The following is a 27,971-nucleotide window of genomic DNA, read 5'->3' as shown; positions in this document are numbered from 1 at the left end:
CCCCACATACGCTACAAGTAAACTGCTGCAATGTTTGACGCATAGCACCAAAGCAGACAACCTAAATAACCTGAGTGCAAATAACCTAATTACACGCACTAGCCATGCCGACAGACAAACCGATCGATTATCCTTACCTGTGTATAAATCTTAATTAGCTATCAACAACCATATCGATAGCTTATGAAACTACTCATACATACCAAGCGACCTACTCATGTCAACAATTAATATCAGTTGACATGCGTTGACCCTACTGACAGAAAGGCATTCATCATGGAGAGCATAGCTCCTTCAACAAACAAACCTTTCTATCATTTCTCTGCGGCCTTCCCTAACCATTAGTTAGGCATAATACGGCAAAGTATCCCCACCTGAGTATATTATTTTAGAAAGATTGTGTGACCTACGTGCGCAGGACATGTTTTTCGTTGATCCCAGATTAAACCACTTTCTTGTTATAAAAATGGTCTCCAATCCGCGATGTGAATGTGGCTGGACGGCGAAGCTATAAACGAAAACTGGAACGAGTACGCATTGTGACGTAGGTTGAAAATATTCACTTGGCGGCATTTACATGCACTTTACCTGATAATTAGCCCAATAGGTTTAGACGACCTGCGACTTGGCTTGTGGCGCTAATTCGTGCACCGGCAAGGCGTGGACCAGAGAGAAAAGAAATTCGACACACCTCGTATGCAGGCTGCTCTTCAGGAGTCCCGTCACAGCGCAAATAACTTGCTAGACGGGTTCTTCCCTGACGCACAAAATTTTATTTACGTCACTTCCTTTTTCGTAAGCTACAGTCAAGCTGCCGTCGCCGAGGCAGCTACCGCAATAGTAATATTTACAGGGGAACCTGTGCGGCGAGCGCTACGTGCTTCGCATTGCACGTAGGCAAAGGAGAGCCTTATCATCAATTTACGTGGTTCCAGTGCTTGTATTGAACATATCTTTATTGAAACGTAGGCTGTGCTGCATGTCGTACGCGTGATTCCAAATAATGTATGCAGTGTTCGCTTCGCTTTTCATAGTTCTTGTAGCCTCCGCCTCACGGGGCTACGAGCCATTGGATTTGGTGATTTCAGCCATAGATGATAGTTTACGCCGCAGACAACTTCATTTTAGATCATTCTTATGTTAGAACTGTTCGCGAAGATAAGCGCCAGAAAATGATCACGTTGGACACATTGTTAGTGATGTCAGCCCTCCATGTGGTAAACTGCAGGCGTAGAAGGAACACGCGCACGTATTCATCATACCTACCAACCTGCCGACCTGCCAACTGCGTGAGAACGAATCATGGCAGAGGTAAAAGAAGCGCCAGCGGTATGTTGTATTCTAACGTCGCTTGCGGTGGTGGTGCTTGTCTAACGTCGGCAGTCGCTTCGCTCCACATCCACTTTCAGAAGGTGTAATGGAGGCGAATTTATTTCCCCGCATCTTGTCGTTCCGTTAGGGTGCTTCAATTGGAATAAGAAATCTAGCCTTAATCTTTATTGTGACCGCAGCGGAGAACTGGAAACTCAATGTACTGTTACAATTCACCCCGTTACGCCGTCTTCAATATCCTCTTTTTTATCAGACTCGTGGCGTACAAACCATTTATCGAGCCAAAAGTCGAATGTTTGTCCCCAGTCTGGAAGCCAGATGAAAAATATCTCGTTAGCGCAGAGTTTAGACCTTCCAAAATCATGCAGCTAGCTACATTCGTTGATCCTACTCATATGACGTAAGCGTATCATTCTTAAAAGAAAAATGTTACAGTCGCTCTGACGCCGTCGTAAGACAGCCAGATTTGGTCTTTTTCGTATGCTTTTCTGCAGTTCACTTAATCGTATGCCATACACCATTCCACGCACCAGAAAACATAAGTGACTGGTCAACCGTTCCAAGGTTTAAAACAACGCTCGCGCATAACTTCCTTCTCGAATTCATTATTGTCTCTAACTTAAACATATTGCAATGCCCTTCCCCCCCCCCCAGGTTATATCTACAAATAATCACAATATGTTCATTGCTTATCTAGCTTCTATTTTGCCATATTAATTATTCTTTCTTGCACAAGTTATTCGTCTAACGGGCGTTCTCGATTGTATGCAAGGTATCTGACTTTTTAGAAATGTTCCACTAGTTGTTATGAATTGTCCATAAGCGATGTATGTTCTGTTTGCCAAAATTATTAGTTTTTTTTTTCACAATTTGTCGGGAGTGTGTATTTGTTGGTACATGACATCTACCGCATTTCAAATGTCTCGTTTGTCGTCACGTTGAATTGTCGTTGCATGATGTACCTCCCCCCTTATGCAACAGCCCTGATAAAGAGGCTTTTACGGAAATAAACTGACCTGACCTGATGCACTCGAGCCACCACTGATTTTACGCTTCGACCTAGCCATTAAGGACTAGGATTTTCATTCGTCTACTTGCAGTAATGCACGTACATTTAGCAACCTGAGGTGCTTGCCACTATATGTTAATCGCGCAGCATGCACGTTTGGTAATTAACGCGCATCTTAGGTCCCAGATGGCAAGACTAGGCCTATTTCGTAATCCATCCATGTGACCCGGACTACGAGAGACACTGTTTTCTGGGAATGAGCGCGGTGAATTGCGGGATTTCGGGCAGTCGAAGATTCCCAGTGTAGCGGACGACTGCAACGCGGTGTGCATTGCTATGGGGAATTGCTCTTCAAACATTGGTGGTATGCGCTGCCAGAGCCATCTGCTGTCGCCAACATAATAGTTCGGAGGCCGGAGACCCAATATGTTTCTCTTCTTTCTTTTTGTTTCCCATTATATTTCGTTGCCAGGCTGCGCCGAGCCAAGGAGTATCCATTTTACCCGGGCATCAGGCGCTGTAGCGGTGAGCCCTCGGGCAGCACCCACAAGGAGGGTACTACAGCGCTTGTATGCTTGGCTGCAGAAGGATTGGGTGCCGTGCTGACCAACACTGAGGTCCCAAAGGTACGCTTGCTGACCGGTGCCTCGTGGGAACACATCGTGTTTGGAAACTAACGCCGCAGACGGACACACGCACACACGATCAGAGGGAAACGCGAAGCATTTTGCGTTCCAGTTAACCTTGCCTCTGTAATCTTCGCTCAAAAGTATTGCACGGTATGCTATGGCGATTACAACAACAATGAAAAGTGGACCCTGACTGACTATACTTACGCGTGTTCTTATGTCGCACCAGTATGTCGACAATTCGAGACTTGCTGGCTTGGCCTTACACATATCGGGCAAAAATATACTGGTAGAAAAATATACTGCGGATTTCTTTTTGCTTTAAGTCGGAACTGGTGTAGTTGAACTATATTATTTTTGAATAAAAGAGAAGAAAAGTCTAGACACGTGATCCCGCAGCTGTTCTTTAGAGTTTTACTACCGTAATTGGTTGTTCCCGTTTATTTTCGTCGTTTTTTTGAAAATAAACAGCACAGTGCGTGACGAATGGTCTCAACGATGCGACTTGTCGTGGAAATGAGGCAAAGTGCAAAAAAGGAAAAGGCGTCGTTTATTTTCGTACACCAGCGTCATTAATCGTATTCCTCCTTGTAGCATGCCCAGGAAAAATAACGGTGTGATTAAAATGAAGATGGTGCGGTTACCTGACTGCCTTATTGTAGAATAGCAGTACTGATATTAGATTTCGACGATAGAGAAAGCCTTTACTAATCATGAAACACTACCCTCTGATTTGTCGTATGTCCACCCGAATGACCCACTGGATATGGCGTTTTGTAGCTGAGAACGAGCACACGGATTTGGTTTTCTTGGGATTGGTTGTGTTTTGATTGGAATAAAAAGCAGTATAGAAGATTTACGCTCATCCGGCGTTGCGATTGTCGGTGACGCAAAGCTTTGATTCAGCGTGGACATAAATGTTACGGCATTTTGGATTGGAATAAAAAGCAGTATAGAAGATTTACGCTCATCCGGCGTTGCGATTGTCGGTGACGCAAAGCTTTGATTCAGCGTGGACATAAATGTTACGGCATGGTCGAGAATAAAATAACGCTAAAAAGAAGACACAACGCGGCGTCTGTGTGTCTGTTTCTTGTGACGGAGCAGGACTCTTTTGTTCAGGATGAGGATAACGAAGAAGGTCGCCTATGTCCATTGTGTACATTTATGCTACACCACATACCACATACCACCCCGTACATACCACATCACGATACCGGTACGCCACGCGCTCTTGACTATTTCATCGTCTGGGTCAATGCCTTCAGCACTTATAGCGCGGTTCTCATTTCGAGCATATACTCGTACAACAAGCCGAAAATCGAGCAGCTCAAAGAACCACGGAAGAGTTGCCCATTGACCGTCCCCACATAGGACCGTATTATTTGCCGCAAGTTCAATTCTGCCGAAATGTTATTTCCTTTGCCAGCGTTTGGACACCGATCACAACCATACGGCTAATAACACAATGAAGCGCACGTTCTCTGATGCAGCAGGGATTTCTTAAGGATCAATCGTGGTGAATATGACATTATCAGTGCATAATAGAGAAAAATACAGCGCGACATGAGGAATAGGCCCCACATACGCTACATCGACTGTTGGGTTAAATAAACCGTTGCAATTTTTGACCCATAGCAAGAGAGGAGACAACCTAGATAACCCGATAGCAAATAAACTGAATTACAACGTGTTAGCTACACTTGCAAACCGTTAGAGTAATCTTACCTGTGTATGAATGTTAACTAGCTATCAATAATTTCGCTAGCATATGAAACTACTTACTTGCACATTCACAGTAAGGAACTCTGCCCGTAAGGCAGAGGCTACAAGTACTCGGCATAGCGAAGCGAACAGCGCATGCAGTATTCGGAATCACGCGTACGACATGCAGCACAGCATACGTTTCAATAAACTATATGTTCAATACAAACACTGGAACCACACAATTGATAATGAGGCACTCCTTCGCCTACATGTCTTGTCTAACGTGCTTGTCTAACGACCGAAACCCAATGAAGTCTCTTTTCTTTCATTTCGTCTTCCATTATCTTGCGTTGCCAGGATGCGCCGAGAAAGGCTAGGTGGCAAGACTAGGCCACTTCACTAATCCATCAATCGGGGACCCGGACTAGGAAAGGCGCCGCTTTCTAGCAATGAGCGCGTGTATTGCAGGGTTTCGGGCAGTCCCGTATTCTGCTGTAATGAATGACGGCAACGTGGTGTGCATTGCTATTGGGAAATTGCTTTTGAATGCTTGGCAATCTCTTCTGTCAGGGCCATGTGCTGTCGCAAACATGATAGTTGAAAGCCCGAAACCCAATGAAGGCTTTTTTCTTTCATTTTGTCTTCCATTATCTTTCATTGCCAGGATGCGCCGAGCCAAGGAGTATCCATATCACCCGGGCACCTCCTGCTGTACTGGTCAGCTCTCGGGCCGCATCCACAAGGAGAGGAATGCTGCACTTCCATGGGTAGCTGCAATACAACTGGGTGCCTTGCTGACCAACACTGAGGCCCCAAAGGTACGCCTGCTGAATTATGCCTCGTAGCAACGGATCGTGTTTGCACGAGCGTCCAAAACAGACGCACCCTAACACACGATCAGAGGGAAACGCGAAACCTTGAGCGTTGCTGTTGACCCTGCCTTTGTAATCTTCGCGCTAAGTTTATGCGCCGAATGCTATAGCGACGACAAAAACAATATAGCCTGACTGACTAGTCTGACGTGTGTTTAAGTGTCGGACCATTACGTCGCACCAATGTCTCTGCAATTAGACACTTGCTTGCTATTGGTCTGCCCTTACGCTCATCGGGCAGCACTATGCTCTTGGAAAAATCTACTGCGAACCTCCTTTCCGTTTAAATCGGAACTGAAATATTTGAGCCGTATTAGTGTTTCAATAAAAGCGAAGAAAAGTCTAGAAATTTGATCCTTCAGCTGTCCCCTAAACTTTTAATACGCTTATTTGTAGTTTGATTAGTATTAGTTGTCGTTTATACTTTTCGTCATATTCTATGCAACCAATAAGCGCAGCGCGTGGCGAATTGCCTCATCGGTACCACGTGTTATGGAAATGCGGCGAAGTGCAGAAAAAAAGAAAAAAGCACTATTTATTAGCTCACACCACTGTCATGAATCTTGCTCATCCTTCTAACATGCCCGGGAGGAATAACCACTTGATTAAAACAATGAAGATGGTGTGGTTCCGTGACAGTCTTATTGTTGAAGAGCAATATTGATATGGCGTTTCTCTAGAGTGAGAAGTTTGTCTATCGTTGCATACTGGTATATTTATCAATTGTGAAACACTTCCCTCTGGTTTGTCGTATCACCACCCGGCTGACCCACTGGATAAGGGGCTTTGCAGCACAGAACGAAGACAGGATTTGGTTTTCTTGGCACTGGCTGTGTTTTGATTAGAATCGAATGCAGTATAGAAAAATTACGCTCATCCGACGCTGGGATTATCACTGACGCGAAGCTTTGATTTTGCGGATAAAAGAATATCACGATATGGTCGAGTATAAAAAAAGCGCTGAAAAGAAAAGACAGAATGCTGGATCTGTGCGTCTTTGTTTCTTGTGACGGAGCAGGACTCTTTTGTTTGGGATGATGGCTTACATACAAGGTCGCCTATATAAATTGTGTAGAGTCGAGCTGATATACATCCAATGCAATGCGTAACCTATGTCGCTCTTAATGTGGGAAAACCGTTGACTAGATGTGGGTGAATTCAAACGCCAAATCAGGTGTCTCCGGACGTTAAGACATAGGTGATAATGATTTCTCGACTACGAACACGGTATGATGCCTGTCAGAAATTTAGAGACTTCAACAATGCCGTTGAATTTTATACGGCAGTGAAATTCAAGGCGATAGGTCCTGCTACTGTCAGGTCCTGCTACTGCCGCACATAGAAAAGTTCGAAGCCGAAAGACCCAATAAAGTGTATTTTTTTTAATTTGCCACCATCTTCTGTTGCCAGATGCGCAGACTCGAGAAGTATCCACCTCACCCGGAAACCCCCCGCTGAGTTGGTGTGCCCTCGAGCCACTGCAAGAAGCTCAGGACTGCTGCACTTTCATGTGTGGCTGCACAGGGCATTCGGTGCCTTGCTGACCAACACTGCGATCCCAGAGGTACGCTTGCTGAACGGTGCCTCGTAGCAAAGCTTCGGAGTGCACACACATGCATGCACGCGCGAACAGAGCGAAACATGAAGTGTTGTGGTGTCCGGTTAACCATGCACGTTTATTCTTCACGCTAGTGTTTAGCGCTGAATTCTAGAGAGACGACGACAAAAAAATAAACAGGTCGAGCCTGACACACTACTGTTACGTGTGTTTCTATGTGGCGCCAATGCGTCGGTCATTTCATAGTTGCTAAATTTTTTGGGTGTATATGTACTCGAACCAAATGGGGTTGCACCTACGGCATGAAATTCCAGTGGATGGAAGCGTTTATAACTGGAACGGAAATCTGCTGACACCCCCCGGTACAGAAATTACATCGTTAGATAATGCTGCCGGAGATGCTGAAGAAGGCGAAAAGCCCAACCCACAGCTGAATTTGTAACCTATGGACAGGTTCACAGGAACGTGCAGAACACGCTAGCCAATAAAGAAGCGTTGCCAGAAAACGTTGGCTCTTTGAAGGGCAACAACGTCAGCGTCTTTCGCTCTCAAGGCCCGCCATCACGATACCGGTATGTCACGCCCTCTTCAATCTTTCATCGCCTACATCAATGCCTTCGACAGTTATACCGCGGTTCTCATTTCGAGCATATACACTTACAACAAGCAGAAACTCTAGCATCTCAAAGAGCCACGGAAGTCTTGCGCGTTGACCGTCCCCGCATAGGCCCGTATTAATTGGCGCAAGTTCAATTATGCCACACTTTTTTTTCATTTGCCAGCGTTTGGACACCGGTAACGACCATCCGGCTAACAACGCGATGAAGTGCGCGTTCTCCGATGCAGCTTGGTTTTCTTAAAGATAAAACGTGGTGAACGTAACTTTATCAATGCAGGAATACGCCCCACATACGCTACAAGTAAACTGCTGCAATGTTTGACGCATAGCACCAAAGCAGACAACCTAGATAACCTGAGTGCAAATAATCTAAATTACACGTACTAGCCATGCCGACTGACAAACCGATCGATTATCCTTACGTGTGTATAAATCTTAATTAGCTATCAACAACCACGTCGATAGCTTATGAAACTACTCACACATACCAAGTGACGTACTCAAGTCAACAATTAATATCAGTTGACATGCGTTGACCCTACTGACAGAAAGGCATTCATCATGGAGAGCATAGTTCCTTTAATAAACAAACCATTCAATCATTTCTCTGCGGGCTTCCCTAACCATTAGGTAGGCTCAATACGGCAAAGTATCCCCACCTGAGTATATTATTTTAGAAAGAGTGTGTGACCTACGTGCGCAGGACATGTTTTTCGTTAATATCTACAAAGAATCCCAACATATTCATTGCTTATGTAGCTTCTATTTTGCCATATTAATTACCCTTTCTTGTACAAATTATTCGTCTACCGGGTATTTTCGTTTGTATGCAAGATATCTGCCTTTTTAGAAATGTTCCACTAGTTATTATGAATTGTCTATGGGCGATGTTTGTTCTGTTTTGCCAAAATTATTAGTTTTTTTCTTCTAATTCACAATTTGTCGGGAGTATGTATTTGTTGATACAGGGTATCTACCGCATTTCAAATGTCCCGTTTACTGTCACGTTGAATTGTCGTTGCATGATGTGCCCCACCCCTTATGCAACAGCGCCGATAAACAGGCCTTTATGGAAATACACTTACCGGACCTGATGCAGTAGCCCGCCGCTGATTTTACGCTTCAACCTATCCATTGAGGCATAGAATTTTCACTCGTCTATACTTGGCAGTAATGCCCGTACATTTAGTGACCTGAGGCGCTTGCCACTATAAATAATCGCGCAGTCTCGACGTTTGGTAATTATCGCGCATCTTTGGTCTCAGATGCCAAGACTAGGCCTCTTTCATAATCCATCCATGTGACCCGGACTACGAGAGGCACTGTTTTCTGGCAATGAGCGCTGTGAATTGTGCGATTTCGGGCAGTCGAAGATTCCCACTGTGGTGGACTGAAAAGCGGTGTCCATTACTGTGGACAAAGTGCTCTTCACAGATTGCCGGTTTACGCTGTCAGGGCCATCTGCTGTCGCAAACAGAATAGTTCGGAGACCGTAGACCCAATTTGTTTCTCTTCTTTTTGTTTGCCATTATATTTTGTTGCCAGAATGCGTCGACTCAAGGAGTATCAATTTTACCCGGGCATCACGCGCTGTAGCGGTGAGCCCTCGGGCAGCACCCAGAAGGAGGGGGCTACTGCGCTTATATGCTTGGCTGCAGAAGGATTGGGTGCCTTGCTGACCAACACTGAGGTCCCAAAGGTACGCTTGCTGAAACGATGCCTCGTGGCAACACATCGTGTTTAGACTAACGTCGTGGATAAGACACACCCACACACGATCAGAGGGAAACGCGAAGCATTTTGCGTTCCTGTTAACCCTGCCTCTCTAATCTTCGCTCAAATGTATTGCACGGTATGCTATGGCGATTACAACAACAATGAAAAGTGGAGCCTAACTGACGATTCCTACGCGTGTTTCTATGTTTCATCAGCATGTCGACAATTCGGTACTTGCTGGGCATTAGCTTGGCCTTATGCATATCGGGCAAAAGAATGCTCGTGGAAAAATATACTGCAGGACCTCTTTTCGGTTTAAATCGGGACTGGTATATTTGAACCGTATTATTATTCAGTGAAAGCAAATAAAAGTCTGGAAACATGATCCCTCAGCTGACCCTTAAAGGTTTAATACAATTATTGGTTGTTCCCGTTTATTATTTTCAGCATATTTTTTGAAAGTAAACAGCACAGCGCGTGGCGAATGGTCTGGTCGGTACCACTTGCCGTGGAAATGCGGCAGAGTGGAAAAAACGAAAAGGAGCCGTTTATTTTCTTACATCACCGTCATGAATCGTACTCCTCCGTGTAGCATGCCAGGGAGCAATAACGGCGTGAATAAAACGATGAAGATGGCGTGGTTCCGTGACAGTCTTATTATAGAAGAGCAGTGCTGATATTAGATTTCTCTGGGGCCAAAATTTTTGCCTATCGTCGTATGACGATAGACGAAACCTTTATCAATCTCGAAGCATTTCCCTCTGATTTGTCGTATGTCCACCCGAATGACCCACTGGATATGGAGCACGGTAGGCAAGTACGAGGGCACGGATTTTATTTTCTTGGCATTGACTCTGTTTTGTCGGGAATCGAAAGCAGTATAAAACAATTGCGCATAACTCTTCATGATGACAGTTCACAAAGACGGTCGTGCCTTGTGTACAGTCGTGCTGATCTGCATCGTATGTAATGCGTAACCTCAGTTACTGTTTGTGGAAAGACCGTTCACTAGATGTGGGTGAACTCAAACGCCAAATCAGCTGCCTGCGCACGTTGAGGCATCGATCCTAATGATGTCTCGACTACTAGCGCGGTGTGATGCCTGTCAGAAATTTAGAGAAATTAACAAGGCTGTTCAATTTCATACCGAATTGAAATTCAAGGCACGTTGCTATCACTTGCCTTCATTGTTTCTAACTTTGTCTTTGTTGCTTCGCTGTGTCCTTTTTGGTATTCGGTCCTTTGTGAACAGCGTTTGTCATATGCTGCACGCTTTCAAGATACTCAAATTAGGATCTGACCATTGGCCATTATCCTATGAACTGGTATTAAAAACTTTCTCTTACGTCATTGGCCGGCGTTTGAACACCGATCAGCCCTAGCGGTGATCGTGATAACGACACGATTATTAGGGTAACCACTGATGACGGGTTATGCGCGTACAGTAAGAAAAATTTACAAACACTGATACGGCAAATTATATACCGTTCTTTTAGAATTCGCCTGCCACAAAGTATTATCAGTAAAATTATAAAAAATTAATAATATTCGTGAAAGATCTTCAGAGTAATTCCAAATCCACACATCATTGCAGGACAGATCAAGCGTAGAAATCGCAATTGGGTTGTGTTTAGTGGTGAAAGCAATGACACATTGCCACGCACGAGGCAGTTACGAAATCATAGTTACGCTTTGACTGAAATGATTTTGTTCACGAGATTGACGAATTTGTTGTAACACAAAAATCAAGGAACGTGTCTACATAACCAAGATGAATGATGAGGGCATTTGTTTCGAGCTGGCTGATAGTTCCTAAAGTAGGTGAAATCTCCTTAAAAAAGGCGAAAAGAGAAATATGGCATTCGCCGAAGAAGTATACGTTTAAAAAAAGAAGTTTGCTTTCCCAATCTCTGCTATTCCACATTTGCTGCTTCTCCGTATGTCCCGATGCCTAAGGTTAATTATTGATCGTCAGTAAAGTTTGTACCAATCTCGCAAAAAGGTGTCAGGGCCTGTTTGGTACAAAATCATTAAATATTTAACACCCCCATCCCGGCTGCCCGCTATCACTACAGGTCGCTACTGCGTAATTTCACGAATTTTAATGTTCTGTGATTGACATCTATGCATTACGGTGTGTCACTTCACTGTTCAGACATACACATGAACAGCCGTCGTAAGTAAATACCCAACGGCTTCTTTTAGCATAGTACTTTCCCGTACAATTTTGCTGCAGCAGCTTATTATGGTCCTCCGCTAAGTGGTGATTTATGGCTGGAGATTATTTATATACCGTTATTTATATATATATTTGGCTTTCTATCGAGCCTCTCTGTGCAGTTCACGTGTGCAGTTCATGAACCAGGGATCTTCGCCTGACGAGAACTACCACCAGAGCTCTGATAGCTCAACTGATAGGGCGACAGCTGCTGGTTTTCATTCAATGACAAAGTTTTGAGGATGTCGTTGCGCGAGAATATTGTCGAAGATAAAGCATTGATATTAGATATCTCTGGGACCAAAAATGTCGTATGTCGTCGTATGCAGGTTCCTTTATTCTGAAACACCTCCCTGTGATTTGTATTATGTCCACCCGAGTGACCCACTTGATATGGAGCTGTAAAGCCGATAACATGGACACGCATTCAATTTCCTTGGCAATTGCCGCATTTTCATGGGACTCGAAAGCAGCGGAAACGGAACCTAAAATGCCCATTGGCTGCGACGCCACGTCACATACGCCCCTCGACAGAGCAGAGTGGGCGAAAGGTCCGCTCTGCACGCTACGTGTTGCGTGGTGGAGAGAGCGCAACGCCGCGACGCCACGTCACGCTCGATCTCGAAATCACATGTTAACCGCGCTTTCCTTTTTTGCGCAAGCACTCGCCTACCGCTACGCCGTCGATTTCTCACTTTTTCGCGGTCCCCAAGCCAGCCACAAGCTAGTCTTGATGTTTGGAATCCTCTTTTGAGAGCGCCGCTCTGACTCGCGCTGTAGACACGAACTCTGCAATTTTGGCTTCTTTCTCACTTTGGACGGACAGCTTTGGAACACGTAAAAACACACACACGCACACGCACACACGCACACGCACACGCACACGCACACACACACGCACACGCACACGCACACGCACACACACACGCACTCACTCACTCACTCACTCACTCACTCACTCACTCACTCACTCACTCACTCACTCACTCACTCACTCACTCACTCACTCACTCACTCACTCACACACACCCACACACACACACACACTCACGCACACACACACCTGCGGAAGGATGCGCAGTGAGTTGGGAACTGTTCAATGTGATGTTTTCTAATGTGAAGTACGGTTTGATAACCGAGGCGGCGATCTTATGCAAGTAATAAATTTAAGCAATTTTCATTACTGGTCAGCTAAGCAATGATAGCAGAGTTCCGAAGCGTTTGCAAGGCAACTGGCCAATACACATTTGGCCGCATTGTCGTATTTCGTATCCCGTTCCTTAACAGCTTTCCCTGCCTTAGGAAACACGGTATAGTAAGGTCACAGGACCATATTATGTTGTGTTTACGCAGTTATTGCGATAATGCAGTCCATATTCGAGGAAAATGACATATTATTTGTGACATCAGCCGGCTAGCGAGCACCGGTGAAATACTTAGAAGAAAATAGTTAAGTAGGTAAAGTTCGTGTTATCATTATGAAGCAATACTATTAGAAAGAACTAACCCCGATATAAGTACTAGAGAGAGTACTCATGACGGAGCTCCTCGTTTTACGCTTCAACCTCGCCTTTGAGAAAACGACTACGGTTCTCACTCGTAGACTTGCAGTAATGCTCGTACATCGAGGAGCCTGAGGCGCTTGCCACTGCTACTAATCGCAAAGTTGCGACTCTTGGTGATTAGCACGGATCTTTGAGCTTCACTCAATCTCCGAGAGTGGATGATGTCTTCGCATGTATTTAGGATGTGCCAGCTAGCACGAGTGGGTCTCTTCGGTAATCCATCTATGACGGACCCACGCTACACGAGGCACTGTTTTCAGCCGATGAGCGCTGTGTATTTGCAAACTTTCGGGCACTCGAATATTCCCACTATAGTGGACGACGGGGACGCGGTGCGCTTTGACATTGGGAATTTGGTCTTCAAAGGTGGGCGGTCTCTGCTGTCACGTCCTGCTGCTGTCGCATGCAGGATGCTTCAAAGCCGAAAGACCCAATAAAGTGTCCTTTTTTATTTCGCCACTATCTTTTGTTGCCAGATGCGCAGAGTCAAGGAGTATCCATCTCACCCGGAAACCACCTGCTGTATGGTGAGCCCTCGAGCAGCAGCCAAAAGCATAGGATTCCTGCACTTCTTTGTGTGGTTGCACAGGGGCTTCGGTGCCTTGCTGACCAACACTGAGATCCCAGAGGTACGCTTGCTGATCGGTGACTCGTATCAAAGCTTCGGATTATGCACGCATGCACGCACGAACGAACAACCGGGAAACACGAAGTGCTGTGCTGTCCGATTAGGCGTGTACGTTTATTCTTCGCGCAATTGTTTAGCGTTGAATTCTAGAGAGACAACGAAAAAAAAAGAAAGGTCGAGCCTAACACACTATTGTTACTTGTGTTTCCATGTCTCGCCGAGATGTCGGCCTTTTCATAGTGGTTAAATTTTTTTCGGTATACATATTCAGAACATATGGGGTTGTTCGTACGGCATGAAATTCCCATGGGTGGAAGCGTTTATAGCTGGAACGAAAATATGCTGACACCCTCCGATACAGTAACCACATCAATAAATAATGCTGGAGGAAATGCTGAAGAAAGCGAAAAGAAAAAACCCAACCCACAGCTGAATTTGTAACCTATAGACAACTTCACAGGAACGTGCAGAGGGCGCTGGCCAGTGAAGAAGAGTTGCCAGAAACCAGTGGCTCTTTGAATTGCAAGAAAGTCAGCGTCACTCTTTTTCGCTCGTTAGGACCGCCATCATTACACCGGTATGTCACGCCCTCTTGACTATTTCATCGTTGCGGTCGATGTCTTCGGCACTCATCGCGCGGTTCTCATTTGCATCGTATGCTGTTACAGCAAGCGGAAACTCTAGCGGCCCAAAGAAGCACGGAAGAGTTGCCTATTGACCGTCACCACGTATGCGCCTATTATTTGGCGCCAGTTCAATTGTACCGAAATGTTATTTTATTTGCCAGCGTCTGGACACCGATCGCGACCATCCGGCTAATAACACAATCAAGTGCGCGTTCTCCGATGCAGCCATCATTTTTTAAGCATAAAACGTGGAGAATATAAAGTTATTGAACGCGTCATGAGGAATAGGTCCCACATACGCTACATCGACTATTGGGAAACTGTTGCAATGTTTGATGCATAGCAAGAAAGGAGACAACCTGGATAACCTGATTGCAAATAATCTGAACTAAACGTGTTAGCAAGACTGACAAACTAGTCGGGTAACCTTACCTGTGTATGAATCTTAAGTAGCTATCAACAATCATTTCGCTAGCTTATGAAACTACCTGCATATTCGAAGTTAGAAACTCAAGTCGACAATTATTGTCAACCCGCCGTGGTTGCTCAGTGGCTAAGGTGTTGGGCTGCTGAGCACAAGGTCGCGGGATCGAATCGCGGCCATGGCGGCCGCATTTCGATGGGGGCGAAATGCGAAAACACCCGTGTACTTAGATTTAGGTGCACGTTAAAGATCCCTAGGTGGTCGAAATTTCCGGAGTCCTCCACTACAGTGTGCCTCATAATCAGAAAGTGGTTTTGGCATGTAAAACCCGATAATTTAATTTAAATATTGTCAGTTGACATGCGTTGACTGTTCTGACGGAAGGGTGTTTATCAAGGAGAGCATAGTTCCTTTAATAAACAAACCTTTCTAACCTTTCTCTGCAGGCTTCCCTAACCATTAGGAAGTCCCAATACGGCAGAGTATCGCCACCACAGTAGCTTATGTTATCATGATTGTGAGCCCTAGGCGCGCGGCGGATGGTTTTGGTAGAGCCTGATTAAAGCACTTCTTTGTTACAAAATGGCCTCCAATCCACGATGCGAAGGACGGCGAAGCTGTAAACGACAATTTGAACGAGTACACATTGCGACGTAGGTTGAAATTATTCACGTGGCGACATTCACATGCACTTTACCTGATTATTACCCCAAGAGGTTTCGAAGGCTTGCAACTTGGCTTGTGCCGCTACTTCGTGCCGCCTGCAAGGAGTGGACCAGAGAGGAGAGAAATTCGCAGCACCTCGTATTCACGCTGTTCAGGAGTCCCGTCACAGCGCAGATAACTTCCTAGGCGGGTTCTTCTCTTACGTACAATATTGTAGTTACGTCACTCTCTTTTGATTAGGCTGCAGTCAAGCTGCCGTCGCCGAGGCAGCTACCGCAATAGTAATATTTACTGGGGAACGTTTACGGAGAACTTCACGTGCTTCGCATTGCATGTCGACAAAGGAGCGCCTTATCATAAATTATGTGGTTCCAGTGCTTGTATTCGAGTTGTTCCTTATTGAAACGTATGCTGTTGTGCATGTCGTACGCGTGATTACAAATAATGTATGCACTGTTCGCTTCCCTTTGCTGAGTACTCGTAGCATCCGCCTTACACGGGGGTATTTCGGTATTTCAGTAATAGATGAAAATTTTCTGTAGGCGTTACGCCATCGACAGGTATGATTCATTGATTTCGGTATTTCAGTCATAGCTGATAGTTTTCTGTAGGCGTTATGCCACAGACAGCTTCAATTTACGTCCTTCTTACGCTAGAACGGTTCGTGAAAATACCTGGCAGAAAAAGATCACGTAGGAATTATTCTTAGTGACGTCAGGTGGCCATGTGAGAAACTGCACGCGTAAAAGAAGCACGCGCACGTATTCGTCATATTTGTGAACGCGACCTGCCTGCAGCGTGGGAACGAATAATTGTAGAGGGAAAAGAAGCGCCAGTGGTATTTTGTATTCTAACGTCACTTATGGTGGAGGTGGTGCTTGTCTAACATCGGCAATCGCTTTGCTCTATATCCACTTTCAGAAGGTGTAATGGAGGCGAATTTCATTCCCCGCATTGCTCAGTGGCTATGGTATTGGGCGGCTGAGCACGAGGTCGCGGGATCGAATCCCGGCCACGGCGGCCGCATTCCGATGGGGCGACATGCAAAAACACCCGTGTACTTCAATTTAGGTGCGCGTTAAAGATCCCCAGGTGGTCTAAATTTCCGGAGTCCTCCACCACGGCGTGCCTCATAATCAGAAAGTGGTTTTGGCACGTAAAGCCCCATAATTAATTTTTTTTCACTATCATCTATGGATGTCAGACTTATGGCGTACAAATCGATTACCAGGCCTGAAGTCAAATGTGCGTCGCCAATCTGGAACCTATATCAAAAAGATCTTGTTGGCCCATTTGAGACCTTCCCAAATCGTGCAGCAAAATAAATTTGTTCATCCTACTCGTATGATGTAACCATATCATCCCTAAAAGAGAAATCTGAGTTACGGTCGCACTCACACCGCCGTAAGATAGCCAGAGTTGTCCCTTTGTAAGCTTTTCTACAGTTCACCTAATCGAGTTTCATACATCATTCCACCCGCAAGAATATCGCAACGCATTGGTCATCCGCTCCACGTTTTCAAACAACGCACGCACACAAATACCTTCCCTACTTCATTTTTTTCTCTAACTTGAACATATTGGAATTCCCTTCCCCCCCCCCCCCCAGTTTGTATCTAAAGTAATCACAATATCCTTATCGCTTATGTAGCTTCTATTTTGCCATATTAATTATCCTTTCTAGCACAAATTATTCGTCTAACGGGCATTGTCGTTTGTATGCAAGGTATCTGCCTTTTTAGAAATGTCCCGCTAGTTACAAATTTGCCCGTAATATGTCCATTGGCGATGTTTGTTCTGTTTTGCCGAAATTTAAATTAGTTTTTTTCTTCTAATTCACAATTTGTTGGGAGTGTGTATTTGTTGATACAGGGTATCTACCGCATTTGAAATGTCCCGTTTACTGTCACCTTGAATTGTCGTTGCGTGATGTACCCCACCCCTTATGCAACAGCCCTGATAGAGAGGCCTTTATTGAAATAAGCTGACCTGACCTGATGCAGTAGTGCCGCTCCTGATTTTACGCTTCCTCCTAGCCATTAAAGATTAGGATTTTCACTCGTCTACTTGCAGTAATGCACGTACATTTAGTAACCTGAGGTTATTGCCATTATAACTTACCGAGCAGTCTCGACGTCTGGTAATCAGCACGCAGCCTTGTCAGGTCCCAGATTGCAAGACTAGGCCTCTTTGATAATCCACCCATGTGACCCGTACTACCAGAGGCACTGTTATATAGGCAATGAGCGCTGTGAATTGCAGGGTTTCGGGCAGTTGAAGATTCCCACTGTGGTGGGCGACTGCAACGCGGAGTGCATTGCTGTGGGGAATTGTTCTTCAAACATTGGTGGTATGCGCTGTCAGAGCCATCTGCTGTCGCAAACAGAATGGTTGGGAGCCCGAAGACCCACTAAGTCTCTCTTCTTTCTTTTTGTTTCCCGTTATTATTTCTTGGCAGGCTGCGGCGACCCAAGGAGTATCCATTTACGCGGGCAGTGCCACCCGCAGTACCGGTGAGCCATCGGGCAGCACCCACAAGGAGGGGACCACTGCGCTTGTATGCTTGGCTACAGGAGGATTGGGTGCCTTGCTGACCAACACTCAGGTCCCAAAGGTACGCTTGCTGAACGGTGCCTCGTTGCAACACATCGTGTTTGGACTGACATCGCAGGCAAGACACACGCACACATACGCACACACGATCAGAGGGAAACGCGAAGCATAGTGTGTTCCTGTTAACACTGCCTCCGCAATCTTCGTGCTAATGTATTGCGCGGAATGCTATGTCAATTACAAAACAAAAAAAAGTGGAGTCTGACTATTCCTACGTGTGTTTCCATGTTGCCCCTGTATGTCGACAATTCGACGCTCGCTGGCTATCAGTTTGGCCTTACGCATATCGGGCAAAACTCGTGGAAAAAATACTGTGAACCTTCTTTTGGTTTAAACTGGAAGTAGTAAATTGAAACCGTATTATTTTTCAATAAAACTCAATGAAAATGCAGATATGTGATCCCTCAGCTGTTTTCTGGTGTTTTAATACGTTTATTGGTAGTTTGAATAATATTAGTTCTCATTTATTATTTTGCTTATATTCTTTGAAACCAAGCTGCATAACACTTGGCGAATTACCTCGTCGGTACCACGTGTCGTGGAAATACGGCAAAGTGCAAAACATAAAACAGTCACCGTTTATTTGATTACACCGGTGTCATGAATCTTAATCCTGCGTGTAGCATGCCCGGTAGCAATAACGGCGTGATTAAAATTATGATAGTGATGTGGTTCCGTGAGATTCTTTGTGTAGAAGAGCAGAATTGATATTAGATTTCTCTTGGGACAAAAGTTTCGTATATCGCCGTATAAAAATACACAAAACCTTTAGGAACTGTGGAACACTTCCCTTTGATCTGTCGTATGTCCATGCGAATGACCGAATGGTTAAGTAGCTGTGTAGCTGAGGACGGGGACACGGATTTGATTTTCTTGGCATTGGCGGTGTTTTGATGGGAATCGAAAGCAGTATATAGAACGATTACGCTCATCCGGCGTTGGGATTATCACTCATGCGAAGCTTTCATTCAGCGGGTAAATAAATGTTACGGCATCGTCGAGAATAAAATAGCGCTAAAGGGAAAACACAAAATGGCGGCATCTGTGCTACTTTCCTTCTTGTGGCGGAGCCTTAGTCTTCATGATGACAGTTCACAAAGACGGTCGTGCATTCTGTACAGTCGTGCTGATCTGCATCATATGTAATGACTAACCTCAGTTGCTATTTACGTGGAAAGACCGTTCACTAGATGTGGGTGAACTCAAGCGCCAAATCAGCTGTCTGCGCACGTTGAGGCATCGGTCCTAATGATGTCTCGACTACGAACGCGGTTTGATGCCTGTCAGAAATTTAGAGAATTTAACAAGGCCGTTCAATTTCATACGGCAGTGAAATTCAAGGCATGTTGGTATCACTAACGCAAGAATCACATTCTTTGTCTCTGAGTCTCTCTTTCTTGTTTACCTGTGTCCTTTCTTGTATTCAGTTCTTTGTGAACAGCATTTGTCATGTGCTGCACGCTTTCAAGGAACTAAAATTAGGACCTCACCATTGGCCATTATCCTATGATCTGGTATTGAACAATTTCTCTTACGTCATTGGCCGTGCGTTTAACCAGCGATTAGCCATAGCAGTGATCGTGATAACGACACGATTATCAGGGTAACCATAGATGACGTGTGATGCGTGTGCAGTAAGAAAAATTTACAGACACTGAAACGGGAAATTGTATACCGTTCTCTAAGAATTCGCCTGCCACAAAATATTAATTGCAGTAACATTATTAAAAATTAATAAAATTCGTGAAATATGTTGTGTAATTCCATGTCCACACATCGGCGCAGGACACCGCAAGCGTAGAAATCGCAATTGGGTTGTGTGTAGTGGTGAAAGCAATGAAACATTGCCACGCACGAGGCAGTTACGAAATCATAGTTGCGATTCAACTGAAATGATTTTGTTAACGAGATTGACGAAATAGTTGTAACGCAAACATGATGGAACGTGTCTACATAACCTAGATGAATGATCAGGGCACTTGCTTCGAGCTGGCTGATACAATTCCTAAAGTAGGTGAAATATTCTTTAAAAGTCGAAATGAGAAATATGGGATTCGCCGTAGAAGTTTCTCAATCTCAGCTATTCCACATTTGCTGTTTCTCCTTATGTCCCGATGCCTAAGATTAATTATTGATCCTCAGTAAAGATTGTACGAATCTGGCAAAAAGGCGTCAGGGCATGTTTGGTAGAAAAAACATTAAATATTTAGCACCCCCATCCCCGCTGTCCGCTTTTACTGTAGGTCGCTACCGCGTGATTTCACGAATTTTAATGTTCTATGATTGACATCTGTGCAATACGGTGTGTCACTTCACTGTTCAGGCATCAACACGAACAGCCGTCGTAAGTAAAGACCCACCGGATTTTTTTAGCACAGTAGTTCCCCGTACACTTGTCCTGCAGCAGCTTATTATGGTCCTCCGCTAAGTGGTGATTTATGGTTGGAGATTATTTATATACCGTTATTTATCTATATATTTGGCTTTCTATTGAGCCTCTCTGAAGTTCATGTGTGCAGTTCACAGACCCAGAGACCTTCGCCTGACCAGAACTACCAGCAGACCTCTGATAAGCTCAACTGATAGGGCAAGAGCTCCTGCTTTTCATTCAATGAGAAAGTTTTGATGATGATAAATATGATGTCGCTGCGCGAGAATATTGTTGCAGAAGAAAAAAATATTGATATTAGATTCCTCTAGGACCAAGAATGTCGTATGTCGTCGTATGCAGGTATCTTTATTCCGAAACACTTGATATGGAATTGTAGAGCCAATAACGTGGACACGCATTCAATTTCTTTGACAATTACCGCATTTTCATGGAACTCGAAAGCAGCGGAAACGGAACCTAAAATACCCATTGGCTGCGACGCCACGTCAAATACGCGCGTCGACAGAGCAGAGTCGACGAAAGGTCCACTCTGCTCGCCAAGTGTTGCGTGATGGGGAAAGGGCACTGCCGCGACGCCACCTCACGCATGATCTCGAAATCACGTGTTAGCCACGCGTTCCTTTTTTGCGCAAGCGCTCGCCTACCGCTGCGCCGTTGATTTGACTTTTTCGCGCTCCCCAAGACAGCCAGTAGCTAGTCTTGATGTTTTGGAATCCTCTTTTGAGAGCGCCGCTCTGACTTGCGCAAGACACGCGATGTCGGTAATTTTGACTTCTTTCTCCCTTTCAACGGGAAAGTTTTGGAACATGTAAAACACACACACGCACACACGGAAGAACATGCAGTGAGTTAGAAACTGTTCAATGTGATGCTTTCTAATGCGATGTACGGTTTGATAATGGAGCCTATGACTTTATCCAAGTTATAAATTTAAGCAATTTTTTTAATGGTCAGCTGATCAATCATAGCAGAATTCAGCAGCGTGTGCAAGGCAACTGATAAAAACAGAATTGGTCGCACTGTCGTATCTCGTATGCCGTTCCTTAACAGCTTTTCCCTGCCTTAGGAAACACGGTATAGTAAGGTCACAGGCCCATACTATGTGTTTGCGCAGTAATTGCGCGAATGCAGTCGATATTCGAGGAAAATGACTTATTATCTGTGACATTGGGTGGTTAGCCAGCACTGGTGAAATACTTTGAAGGAAGTAGTTAAGTAGCTAAAGCCCGTGTTATCATTAAAAAGAAATACCGTTAGAAAGAACTAATGCCGATATCTGTACTAGAGATTACTTATGACGGAGGTCCTCATTTTACGCTTCAACCTCGCCGTTCAAACGGTTCTCACTCATAGGCTTGCAGTAATGCTCGTACATCGAGGAGCCTGAGGCGCTTGCCACTGCAACGTATCGCACAGTTGCGACTCTTGGTGATTTGCACTGATCTTTGAGCTGCGACGTAACAAAACATACAGGAACCTGTCTACATAACTAGATGAATGATGAGGGCATTTGCTTCGAGCTGGCTGAACTCCGAGATTGAAGGATGTCTTCGCATGTATTTAGGATGTACCAGCTAGCACGAGTGGGTCTCTTTGGTAATCCATCTATGACAGTCCCGCACTACACGAGGCCATTGTTTTCAGCCCATGAGCGCTGCGTATCGCTGGGTTTCGCGCAATCGAAGATTCCGAATGTAGTGGACGATAGCGACGTGGTGTGCTTTGCAATCGCTCTTCAAATGTTGGTGGTCACTGCTGTCAGCTCCTGCTCTTGTCGCGTACAGAAGACTTCAAAGCCGAAAGACCCAGTAAAGTGTCTTTCTTTTTATTTTGCCACTATCTTCTGTTGCCAGATGCGCAGAGTCAAGGAGTATCCAATCTCACCCGAAAACCCCCTGCTGAGCCCTCGAGCACCAGCCAGAAGCACGGGACTCTTGCACTTTCACGTGTGGCTGCACAGGGGCTTCGGTGCCTTGCTGACCAACACTGACATCCCAAAGGTGCACTTACTGATCGGTGACTCGTAGCAAAGCCTCGGAGTGCAAACGCATCCGCGCACGAACTAACAGCAGGAAAACACGAAGTGGTGTGCTATCGGATTAACCGTGTACGTGTATTCTTCGCGCTATATGTTTAGCGATGAATCCTAGATAGACGACGAAAAAAAAACATCGGGAATATAAAATTATCAGTGCATAGTAGAGAAAAATTCAACGCGACACGAGGAATTGTTACGTGGGTTTCTATGTCGGACCAATGTGTCGGCCATATCATAGTTGTTAAATTTTTTCGCTGTATATATTCGGAACCAAATGGGGTTGTCCGTACGACATGAAATTCCAATGGGTTTAAGCGTTTATAACTGGAACGAAAATCTGCTGGCACCCTCCGATAGAGATATTAAGTCAATAAATAGTGCTGCAGGAGATGCTCAAGAAAGGAAAAGAGAACACCCAACGCAGTGCTGAATTTCTAAGCTATGGACAGGTTCCCAGGAACGTGGACAGCACGCTAGCCTATAAAAAAGAGATTGCAAGAAACCATTGCCTCTTTGAATTGCAACAATGTCAGTGTCACTATTTTTCGCTCGCAAGGACCGCCAGCAAGATAACGGTATGTCACGCGCTCTTCACTCTTTCATTGTCTACATCAAAGTCTTCGACACTTATCCCGCGCATCTCATTTCGAGCATATACACTTACAAGAATCCTAAACTCTGGCATCTCAAAGAGCCACGGAAGAATTGCCCATTCTCCGTAACCACATAGGCCCGAAATAATGGGCGCAAGTTCATTTGTGCCAGAATTTTATTTCATTTGCCAGCGTTTGGCCACTGATCACGACCCATCTGGCTGATAACACAATCAATGAGCGTTCTCCGATGCAGCAGGGTTTTCATGAAGATAAAATAGAGAAAAATCCAACGCGACATGAGGAATAGGCCCGACATACGCTAGATCGACTATTGGGTTAGGTAAACTGTTGCAATTTTTGACGCATAGCTAGAGAGGAGACAACCTAGATAACCTGATTGCAAATAATCTGAATTGAACGGGTTAGCCAGACTGACAAACCGATTGAGTAACCTTACCTTTGCATGAATCTTAACTAGGTGTCAAAAATCATCTCGCTAGCTTATGAAACCATTTACAAACAATAAGTAAGGAACACAAGTCAACAATTATTGTCAGTTGGCACGCATTGACTGTACTGACGGATGGATATTCATCATCGACAGGACAGTTAATTTAATAAAGCAAACTTTTCTATCCTTTCTATACGGGTTGCCCCAACCGTGAGGTCGGCAAGATACGGCAAATAATCGCCACCCCAGCAGTTTATATTATAATGATTGTGTGACGTACGTCCACGGGTCATGTCCTTGGTTCTGCATACATTACAACACTTTCATGTTAAAAATTGGTCTACAGTCCACGATGTGAAGGTGGCTTGACGGCGAAGCTGTAAACAACTAGAACCAGTGCACATTATAACGTAGGATGAAATTATTCACGTTGCGCCATACAAAGGAACTTTAGCTGATTATTAGCCTAAGAGGTTTAGATGGCCTGCGAATTGGCCAGCGCCGCTACTTCGTTCAGCTACAAAGAGTGGACCAGGGAGGAGAGAAATTCGCCGCGCCTCGTATGAAGGCTCCTCTTCAGGAGTTCCGTCACAGCGCAGCTAACTGGCTAGGCGGGTTCTTCCCTTGCGTACAATATTGTCGTTAACGTCACTCCCTTTTGCGTAGGCTACAGTCAAGCTGCCGTCGCCGAGGCAGCCTCCGCAATAGTAATGCTTACAGGGGAATGTGTGCGGGGAGCGCTACGTGCTTCACTTCAAGGAGTGCCTTATCATCAATTATGTGGTTCAAGCGCTTGTATTGAAATTCTTCTTTCTGGAAAGGTATGCTGTTGTGAATGTCGTACGCGTGATACCAAAGAACATATGCACTGTTCGCTTCGCTTTGCTGAGTACTTGTAGCCTCTGCCTTACGGGGGTATGGAGCATTGGATTTGGGTATTTCAGCCATAGATGATAGTTTTCTGTCGGCCTTACGTCATGAAGAAGTCCTGGGATCGCAGCCATAGACAGCTTCACCTTAGATACTTCTTACGTTAGAACTGTTCGTAAAAATACGTGGCAGAAAATGATCACGTAGGACACAGTTTTAGTGATGTCACCGGGCCATGTGGCGTACTTCACGCGTAGAAGGAACGCGCGCACGTATACATCATATATATTTACGCGACCTGCAAACGCGTGAGCACCAATCATGGCAGAGGGAAAAGAAGTGCCAGCAGTGTTGTTGTCTCACGTCGCCGGAGGTGGTGGGGCTTGTCTAACGTCGGCAACAGCTTCGCTGTACATCCGCTTTCGCAGGATGTAATGGAGGCAGATATTTTCCCCTGCATCTTGTCGTTCCAGTAGAGCGCTGAGTGTGAAATATGAAACAGCTCTTAGATCTTTATTGCGACAGGAGCGGAGAACCGGAAAATAGCTTTGCTGTTTCAGTTCTCACAGTTACGCCATCTTCAATATCATGCAGTTGCGCTTCGCCTCATTTTGCGCTTCAACCTCGGCGTTCAGAAAAGGACTAGGGTTCTCACTCACGCACTTGCAGCAATGCGCGTACATTTAGGAGCCTGAGGCGCTTGTCACTACAACTTAATCACGTAGTGTGGACGCTTGGTAATTTGCGCGGATCTTTACCTTCATGAAAACACTCAGAGTCTTGGATATCTGTGCACGTATTTGTGAGGTGCCAGATGGCGAGGCTAGGTGTCTTCAATAATCCATCCATCAGGGACCCGGATTAGGAGAGGCGTCGCTTTCTTGCAATGGAGCGCTGGGTATTGCAGGATTAGGAACAGTCCAGTATTCCCACTGTAATGGATGACGGTGAGGTGGCGTGCACTCCTATGGGGAAATTGCTTTTGAAAGCTTGGCGGTCTCTTGAGTCTGGACAATATGCTGTCGCAAACATATTAGTTCAAGCCCGAATTCCTGTGAAGCCTCTTTTCTTTCAATTTGTCTTCCATTATCTTTCATTGCCAGGATGCGCCAAGCCAAGGAGTATCCATTTTACCCGAGCACCTCTTGCTGTATTGGTGAGCCCTCGGGCCGCGTCCACAAGGAGAGAACTACTGCACTTCCATGTGTGGTTGCAGAGGGACTGGATGCCTTGCTGGCCAGCACGGAGGCCCCAAAGGTACACTTGCTGAACGGTGCCTCGTGGCAAACGATCATGTCTGCACGAACGGCGCAGACAGGCACACGCTAACGCATGATAATAGGGAAATGCGAAACCTTATGCGTTGCTTTTTCGCTGCCTTTGTATTTTTTGCGCGGAATGCTATAGCGACGACAAAAAAAGTAGAGCCTAACTGACTATTCTTACGTCTGCTAACATGTCGCACCGTTATGTCGCACCAATGTGTCTGCAATTAGACAGTTACTTGTTATTGGTGTTCCCTTACCCTTGTCGGGCAGAACTATGCTCCTGGAAAAATGTACTACGAACCTCTTTTCATTAAAATTGGAACTGCAATATTTGAGCCGTATTAGTTTTTCAATAAAAGCGAAGAAAAGTCTCGAAATTTGATCCTTCAGGGGTCCCCTAAACTTATAATACGTTTATTCGTAGTTTGAATGGCATTAGTTCTGGTTTTTTATTTTCTTCATATTCTTTGAAACCAGACGGCGCAGCGCATTGCGAATTGCCTCGTCGGTACCACGTGTTATGAAAATGCGTGAGAGTGTAAAAAAAGAAAAAAGGCACTGTTTATTAGCTTACACCACTGTCAAGAATCTTACTCATCCTTCTAGCATGCCCGGGAGCAATAACGGCTTGATTAAAATGATGACGATGGTGTGGTTCCATGACAGTCTTATTGTAGAAGAGCAATATTGATATTGCATCTCTCTAGGGTTAGAAGTTTGTCTATCGTTGCATACTGGTATATTTATCAATTGTGAAACTTTCCTCTGATTTGCCGTATGCCCACCAGACTGATCCACTTGATATGGAGCTGCGAAGCACAGAACGAGGAAACGGATTTGGTTTTCTTGCGATTTTCTGTGTTTTGATTGGAATCGAAAGTAGTATAGAAAAATTACGCTCATCTGGCGTTGGGATTATCACTTACGCGAAGCTTTGATTCTGCGGGTAAAAGAATGTTACGATATGGTCGAGAATAAAACAGCGCTGAAAGGAAAAGACACAATGCTGGATCTGTGAGTCTTTGTTTCTTGTGACGGAGCAGGACTTTTTTGTTCGGGATGACGGGTCACAAACGAGGTCGCCTATAAGCATCGTGTAGAGTCGTGCTGATTTGCATACTATGTAATGCGTAACCTCAGTCACTCTATGTGGATAGATGTGGGGGAACTCAAACGCCAAATTAGGTGTCTGTGCATGTTAAGACATCGGTGCTAATGATTTCTCGTCTATGAACATGGTATGATGCCTGTCAGAAACTTAGAAACTTCAAAAGTACGACAGTGAAATTCAAGGTGATAGCATAAGATCTTGTAATACGAGCAGCTACATAAGATGCTAGTTAACTCTTGCACATGCCCATATGCATAACCGTGTTAACGGAGGGATAAAGAAATGGAAGAAGGCAAGGAGTTCCTGTATTCTTTCAATGAAAGACCTCTCCCATTTACATATTGGAAATTTGGCACTATACCGGGTGTTTTTATAGCAGCAAATGGTCCACTGATCGAAAATACCGGCGTCTGTAGCAGCAAAACCGCACCTAAATACCCGTTGGCTGCCAGGCCACGACACAGCAGACCGGGTAAAAATTAGCAACTGCTAGCGCTCCAGCTGTTAGGTGACGGGGGAAGACATCGCCGTGTCGCCATGTGACCCCACCCCTGTAGTGTAGTGGGTAGGGGGGGTGCTGACAAGTTAGCCATTAGGTAGTGTTAATGTTTTTTAACGTCTCTTTACAGCGCCGCTCTATATCGCCTGTAAAACATACGAAATCATCTATTTCGCCTTCTTTCTCGCGTTCAGTGGGAAAACATTGAAACCCGGAAAAAAATATAAGGTAGGGGGAAATGCAGTAAGTTGGAATCTCTCCAATATGATGTTTTCGAATGCGATGCACCGTTAGATATTGGAGCATATCATTTAATGTCATTTTAAATATGGGAGTAGGAATTTTGTTAGACACGTGATCATTCATAGCAGTAGAATCCACCAGCGTTTGCAAGGCGACTCAGAAAGACACTTGTTGACCACATTTTCATTTCTCATAGCCACTTCTTTTGAACAACTTCACCCGCCTTAGTTAGGAAACACTGTATAGTAAGGTCACAGTGCCTTAGGGCGATGTGGTTATGGACTAATTACGATAGTGCAGTTGATATTCGACGAGAATGGC

At 45.0% G+C, this 27,971-nt stretch overlaps 1 protein-coding gene across 1 annotated transcript in view; it reads left to right on the top strand.

Moving 5' to 3' along the window:
- LOC142590127 (uncharacterized) overlaps positions 1-27,971 on the top strand; it is a 76,156-nt gene that overhangs the window by 1,790 nt on the left and 46,395 nt on the right. The window contains exons 3-10 of the mRNA XM_075701996.1: positions 2,814-2,967; positions 5,342-5,495; positions 6,960-7,113; positions 9,272-9,425; positions 13,702-13,854; positions 18,028-18,183; positions 22,428-22,574; positions 25,633-25,786. Of these exons, the coding sequence (XP_075558111.1) occupies positions 9,273-9,425; positions 13,702-13,854; positions 18,028-18,183; positions 22,428-22,574; positions 25,633-25,689 (666 nt within the window). The 5' untranslated portion in view covers positions 2,814-2,967; positions 5,342-5,495; positions 6,960-7,113; position 9,272 and the 3' untranslated portion in view covers positions 25,690-25,786. The remainder of the gene's footprint in view (positions 1-2,813; positions 2,968-5,341; positions 5,496-6,959; positions 7,114-9,271; positions 9,426-13,701; positions 13,855-18,027; positions 18,184-22,427; positions 22,575-25,632; positions 25,787-27,971) is intronic.

This window comes from Dermacentor variabilis, chromosome 8 (assembly GCF_050947875.1).
Source record: "Dermacentor variabilis isolate Ectoservices chromosome 8, ASM5094787v1, whole genome shotgun sequence".
NCBI lineage: Eukaryota > Metazoa > Arthropoda > Arachnida > Ixodida > Ixodidae > Dermacentor > Dermacentor variabilis.
The sequence above is the reverse complement of the archived record's forward strand: the minus strand, read 5'-3'. Positions and strand labels throughout refer to the sequence as shown.